The sequence below is a fragment of the Cryptomeria japonica genome, unplaced genomic scaffold (assembly GCF_030272615.1).
Source record: "Cryptomeria japonica unplaced genomic scaffold, Sugi_1.0 HiC_scaffold_2108, whole genome shotgun sequence".
NCBI classification, from domain to species: Eukaryota; Viridiplantae; Streptophyta; class Pinopsida; order Cupressales; family Cupressaceae; genus Cryptomeria; species Cryptomeria japonica.
In genome coordinates, this window is record NW_026730370.1 from 7,652 (window position 1) to 15,000 (window position 7,349).

At 37.2% G+C, this 7,349-nt stretch overlaps 1 protein-coding gene across 1 annotated transcript; it reads left to right on the forward strand.

Moving 5' to 3' along the window:
• The first annotated feature begins 294 nt into the window (after positions 1 to 294).
• Positions 295 to 852, forward strand: LOC131873560 (pectinesterase inhibitor 4-like). The gene has a single exon (XM_059216384.1). The coding sequence runs from the start codon at positions 295 to 297 to the stop codon at positions 850 to 852; it is 558 nt and encodes a 185-aa protein (XP_059072367.1).
• Positions 853 to 7,349: the final 6,497 nt, after the last annotated feature.

Consider the following 7,349-nt stretch of genomic DNA (forward strand, 5'->3'; position numbering starts at 1 on the left):
ACATGCATGAAGTGCGAGAACTTTAAAAGACAATCCAAGAAACGCATTAAATCTAATTTTAGCTCTAAATGCACGAGGAAAAAGGATAAAAATAGATAAATATGTATCCCGCAAAACCGTGCACTATATAAAATTCCAGTGGCATGCAAAAAGCCTGTTGCTACTGAATGACAACCATGAAAGTTTTGTATGCAGCAGATTCAGATTGAGCTATATATTGTCCCAGAAGCGAGGGAAACATTAATAGAGCATTTGGTTCAGTCGGTGATTTCAATAGAGCAGTTGATTCCAAGCATGGCGTCCTACAGAAGTGGTCTCTTGTGCGCAATCATGTTTGTAGCAATTCATGGAGGCTGGGCTCAGACTTCCGATACAATTAGTAATGCCTGCAGTAATGCCTTATATACACACTTTTGCGTTTCAAAATTGTCCAAAGCTTCTGGGGCTTTGGAGGCAGATTTAACCCAGCTTTCTGTTATTGCAGTCCGTTTGTCTAGTGAAGTAGCGAAACCTGTTTCTAGGTTTATAGAAAAGCTCAAAAAAAGAAATCCCAATGTCTCGGCTCTTGAAGACTGCTCAGATCTGTTGAAGGATACAAGGGAACAGCTTCATGATTCACAGTCAGAACTAAAGCAATTGTCTAATGTCAATTTCATGGAATATGTAGAAGATGTGCTCACAAGGCTGAGTGGTGTGGAGACTAATCAGGATACATGTTTGAGTGGGTTGAAAGAAAGCAATGTTCCTGCAACCTTGGTTTCCAGTGTAAAAGATAATACAGATAATCTGACCATGTTGATTAGTGATGCTCTAGCTGTTGTTAGCACTCTTCGGCAACAGGGACACATTTGACTACTTTAGAAAACAGCTAAACATATTGGCTGTTGGCTTGTGAGGAGGGATATATATAGCAGATAACACATATTTGGTGTTCAAGCTTCATCTTTGGTTACTTCTTTTGTTTGTGAGATACATCATTGTGCTATTTAGATACCATTTTTGGTAACATACAAATGGAATGTTTGTGATTCAAGAAATGTTTTAAATATTGTTATTGTGTTTGATTTTAGAAATATATTTGTAAGATATATTATTGAATTTTAATTTGTTTTGAACATTTATCTTATAGTTTGTATGAATTATTTTCTTTTTCTGATGTTTTATAATGGAATTTAGATTCTTTTATATTTCATGATAAGTATAATTTTAATAAATTAACTACGATCAATGAAAAAGAAATTACTAATGAAATGCTTGAAAATCTTGCAGTAAGTATGGTGTACCCTGCATCACTGAGTATTGAAATATTGAAATAAATTAAATTAAATGATGAATTATATTTATATTATAAATTAATCGAAAGATTATAATTTTTCAAGAGAGTGATCTGGATACTCATTCTTAAAAACACAAAATTTACTGGCAACTATATAATACAGTTTTTCCAATAAATCAATATATTTACTACAGTTTTCACTTGTCTGTAATTTTCAAATAAATTTTCACTTTTATCAAAAAAGACTTAATGGAATGCGGATCGCCTAATGTAACTGACATTATCCTCAGATAATGTAACTGCCATCTTAATGAATTGTACCAACGGTGACGTGGAAGACCAACTGGTTCATCTTCATCATCGTCTCTTTAAAATCGCTCCTATCTATGTTAGAATAATTGCTACTATTTCATTTTCTTCAGCTGCAGGTTTGGACACTTGCTTTCCGGTCCTCCAAGCGAGCTCTTGGACTTACACCAAATAGGCAACGACATTTTGCTATGAAGATCAGTTAATGCAAGAACCCTCTCGCCTCTCTCAGTATAGTAGTTTCAAAACTGATAGGATATATTTGTAATTGAATATGCATCCTCTTCATTTGCACGGGCAAATAACTCTACGACTAAACACAACCTATAAATTCAACCTTAATCTAACCCTAATTGAACCCTAACTCTTATTCAACTATGATCCTAATTGGATTCTAGCATGAATCTTAACCCCAATAAAACTTTGCTTCCAATTTAACCTTAACCCTAATTGAACTCTTATACGAACCCTAACTATAATTAAACCCTTTCCACAATCAAATCCCATCTCTAATTAATTATAACATTAATCCTTAACCCTAATCTCTCTACTTTAATGTTGATCCTAAACTCAACTCTAACCATACATTTGAACCCTAACTACAACTTCAACCCTAATCTACACCTAATTCAACCCTATTTTTAAACTTAACCCTAACCCTAATTGAACTATAATCTCAATTAAACTCTAATCCTAACCCTAATCGAGCCCAAACCCTAATCCTAATTGAAGTGTAAGACTAATTTAACCCTAACCCTAATGTAATTGAAACACAACCCTAATGCTAACCATAATTTAACTCTAGCACTAATTGTAATTGAACCCTTATTATAAGCTAACCCTAAAATTAACCCTTACCATAATTACTAAACCCTATTTTGAACCCGAACCATAACCCTAAAGTAACCTTAATTGTAAATCCATCCCAACCTTAAGCATATCCCAATCTTTATGCTAACATAACCCATAAACCCATTTGAACCCTAACACTAACCTTAAATTTAAATTTAAATTTAATTTAAGATCGTAACAGTTGTTCACTTCTAGTTTTATTTGGAAAAAAGGTTTGTAAGATTTAAAGAAAAGATTTGGCTTAAAAGTATTGCTCCAATCTCCATTCCTTTTTTTATTTTTTTAATTTTTTAATTTTTTCTGAAGCGAGATCTTCCTAGGAGGCAATACCCTTTTTTATTAAAAACTGAAAAACAAAATTACACAGTAGACAAAGCCAACCTCTCATTTATACAAATACATAATCCCATTACCTATTTCTACCACCCTTTCAATAATCTCCACAGGCATGATACCATAATTCTCTCTCATGTATCTATTGAACTTGTCCAGGCCATAATCCTTCATCAGTCTTTTCTTAAACAAAGACCATGCCATTTTTGTTTCACCTTCTTCCCTTCGTCATTCAGGTTGAAATATCCCAACATGCATCTTGAATCCAGTGCAGCCCTCATCACTTCCTCGTATATATCTTCCCTCATCATTCTCCTCACTATCCCTATAGCTGCTGAAGGTTTTCCAAGGACCTCAACGATCGGATTAAATATATTCTCCATCACCACCCTGTCATGAACGTGGCCATCGTTCTAGAAGTCGACTCTTAAAATTTGGATCACAGAGTGTTTTTCTTTGTCATTTGCCTTCTTAAAAAGGCGGCTGATCTCTTCCTCTAGCGCTTCCCTAAGTGCAAAGTCCAAAGTCCTCATCCATTCTCAACTTCTCTTTTGTTCCCTCTGTGCTCTGCAAAACACTTCTTCTCCTAATGTATCCCTTTTAGCATGATCTAGAGTCATCTCCACTGATGTCTATCCTATCCAACTACGACTTCACTCTGCCCAAAACTGCTACTGACCCGATCCTAAATCTGAACAAAATCTTACCTTACCCAAAAAATTTGTCGTCAAAACATTATACTTTGATTTAGAAGACACAATTCTAGGCACGAATACACTTCCTTCCATGCCGCCTCTAGCTTGAGTAAGATAAATCTCATCCAATTCTCTCAGGAGGATGTACTTCCCTATCCTCTCCCAAAATAGTACTAAACTCATTCTACAGGTCTATCTCATCCAACTCGACCATCTATCTACCTTTTCTTAGACCTTCATTGGCAAGCCAATTAGATACCCTATTTCCTTCCCTATATGAATGATTGAAACGGTACTCCAAGAATTTGCTCAATTTTTATTCAATCGCTGGTAGCCATTGATTTAATTTCCAGCTGATAAAATTAGAGCGCATCACTCCATTTAACACCACTTGTGAGTCCCCTTCAATGAGAATATTCGAAACCTCCTTGTTCACACACATCTCCAACCCATTATTGAGTGCACATATCTCTGCCTTGTTATTGGTAGCTATTCCCATCAATCCCATAATTGCAATAATCATTTTTCCCGAATCATCCCTCAAAATAGCGCCGAACCCTGCCTTACTCGGATTTCCTTTGCTAGCTCCATTTAAATTCAACTTAAGCCAACCTGGGGTTGGTTCCCGACATCTTACTCCCTTCCTCTTAGATTGTTTATTAATGATGTTGCAGATGACTAGATCCTTCAAACCCCATTTCTCTTCCATCATTTTGTCCCATTTGGAGTAAATCTTCACCCGTTTCCCTGGAATATTCCCTTTCACCACTTCAACAATTAAATATTCCTTCAAAAAGTCCTCGTCTCTAAAAATACTCCTATTTATTTCTTTGCATATCCGCCAAGCTACCATGGAAGGACTAGTCACCTGGATAAGTCTCCCCATTTTGAATGCTTACTCTCTGTCGGCCAGGAAAGCAAGAATTCCATTAACGTCCTATTCCTAGCCGATCTCCATTCTAACGTTTCCATCAACCGGTCCCAACATCTCACCACCAACGGACACCAAAAAAAGAGATGTTCAGCGGTTTCCTCATTCCCTCTACATAGGTAACAGATATTAGGACCTTAAATTCCCATCTCTCCTGTACCGCCTTGAACTTCTAACACCCACTCCTTATCCTCAATACAATCAATTAATGCTTTCACCCCATTCCACGAGTCTCTCTAGAACCGAGCCTTCTTTCCATTACCAATTTTACAGGACAGATGATTCAAGATTACTCTTCATCTTTCCCAGATGAACCTCCAAATCGTCAAACCTGATTCAGAGTTGGCCAAGGTAAAATTCCTTTCCAAGTCCTTCTAGTCTAAATATTTTTCCCTCATAAACTTGCACCAAGGTTTTTGAGGAAACATATAGTTTCCAAGCCAATTTGGCTCCCAAAGCCAGGTTCTATAGATCCATTTTCCTAAGTCGCGCTCCTCTTTCTTCCTTCACGATACACGCCGTATCCTAGTTTATTAGCATAACTCTCCTAGAATCCTTCAATCCTTCCCATAAGTTCACTTCTTTAACAACCCGTCCAACGTGCCAATGGACCGCACGATGAGCCTAAAACATGTAATGCTATAGATTGGGATCGTTGATAAAAAACATTTTATCATTTGAATCGTACCAGCCTATGAAAGCCACTTTTTCTTCCATGATTCCGCTTTAGATTGACAATTATTGATGATCTCCTCCTATAGCAACCTATTACTTCGATCGATGAACAAGGGAACTCCCAAATATATCGAAGGGAATGATTCTGTTTGGAATTCCAATATTTTTTCAATCTTGTTTTGATTCCTTTGGCTAGTGTTAACAAGCAACACCTGTGACTTATTTTTATTCATGATTTGAATCGATGCCTCCACATACTCATCCAAAGTTTCCTTAATCACTACCACTTCCTGATCCGAAGCCTCCCAAAATAAGATCGTATCATCAACAAATTGTGAATGCGAGATTGGCTCCAGGTCTCTGTGAACCCCGACTCCCTTGCAAAATCCCATCATACAGTTCTTCTTAATGTTCCTGCCCAAAGATTCTACCATTAGAAAAAATAAGGAGGGAGATAAAGGGTCTCCTTGTCTCAATCCATTGGTGTCTCTAAAGAAACCACATGTATAACCATTGACCAACACTAAGAAATGGGTTGATGAGATGGATTGTCGCATACAATCTAGCCATCTGCCGTGAAAACCAAATTTATCCAGGACCAAGAGGAGGAATTCCCAATTAACCTAGTCAGACACCTTGCTCATGTATAGTTCTACCACCATCCCTTTCATATTCTCTCTTCCCATAGAGTGAAGAGTTTTCGAGACCAGGATGATACTATCGATGATTTCTCTGCCAGGGGTAAATCCGTGTTGTTCCTCCGAAATGATTTAATGTAAAATATTCTTGATCCTCAAAGCCATGGCCTTTGAGATGACTTTGTAAATAGAGTTACACAGAGAAATAGGTCTGTAATCCACTATCATCTCACAATTATACCTTTGGGGTATAAGAAAAATTATTGCGATGTTGATTTCTCTGACCAGTCTCCTCTTCTTCCTAAACTCTTCCACCATCATCCATATGTCCTCCCACCTGAAGTCCCAACATTTTTGATATACTTTTTCTATAAAGGCATCGAGGCCTGGCACTTTATTAGGGTGAAGAAAGAATGCCGCCTCCTTGACTTCCTCCAGAGAGAAAGGCATATGCAAAGCTTCATTTTCTTCCTGGGATATGACTTGGTCTATTACTTTTAATACGTTATCCCTATATCTAACATCACCGCCTATGAAAGAACCAAGTGGGTTTTCAAAATGTTGAACTGCAACCTTCTCAATATCATCTCCTGCTAAACAACACTGACCATTATCATCCTTGATTGCTTCAATCTTATTGATCAATCTCATAGCCTTCACCGATGAGTGAAAGAACTTTGTATTTAAGTCCCTAGGTGAAATACACATCTTCCTGGATTTGTTGCGCCAATAAATCTCCTCCCTAGCCAATACCTCCGATAGACATCCCTTCAATTCCTTTTCTTTTTTATATTCATCATTGGTCATCCCAAAGAGAATTACCTTCTCATTAAGAGAAGCAAGCTCCTCCTCTAACCTCAAATTATTTTAAAAAATATTCCTAAACGATTCTACATTCCACCTCCTACTTTTATCCTTAAGAAAATGTAAACGTTTAACAAAACAGAAGCTGGACATACCTTTGAATTTATTACTTTCATCCCACCAACTTTTTAAACTAGATTGGAATTGCCCATCTCGTCACCACATACTTTGGAATTTAAAATTCCTAGAGGACTGTGACTTGCGTACCTCAAGTTCTAACTAAATAGGGAAGTGATCGGATATAGAAATCGACAGAATGTTCGTCACCAAGGAGAATTGGCCTTCCATCCATTTCTGGCCCACCAAGAACCGCTCTAATCTCTCCGAAATGTTGGTGAAGTTCAATCTCCTATTCATCCATGTATATTGGCCATTTTTAGGAAAAACTTCAATCACTTCGTTCTCTGCTACAAAAATTTTAAAGTCTTCCATTATTCTGTTGGTCTTCCTCAGACCACCATTTTTTTTCATTCAGGTCCAGAATAGCATTAAAGTCTCCTCCAACAACTAGCCAGACCTTGCCAATGATTCTAATTCTCTCTGATAGTTCCTTCCAAACTCTCACCTTACCCTCTATTTTAGTCGGTCCATATACATTGATCAAAGAAAACTCCGAATTACAAGCAATAAGTTTCACTCTACAAATCATCTAATAGTCAGATGTTTCTCTAGGGGTAATCCTAACCACATGAGGATTCCATAAGATTCCCAAACCACTCGCATAGCCCTTAGCTTCTCGGAAAAAACCTTCCCATCTAGAGCAGTAATGCAAGAAA

Coding starts and splice junctions, on each gene's coding strand:
- LOC131873560 (XM_059216384.1), top strand. CDS start 295: ATGGCGTCCTACAGAAGTGGTCTCTTGTGCGCAATCATGTTTGTAGCA.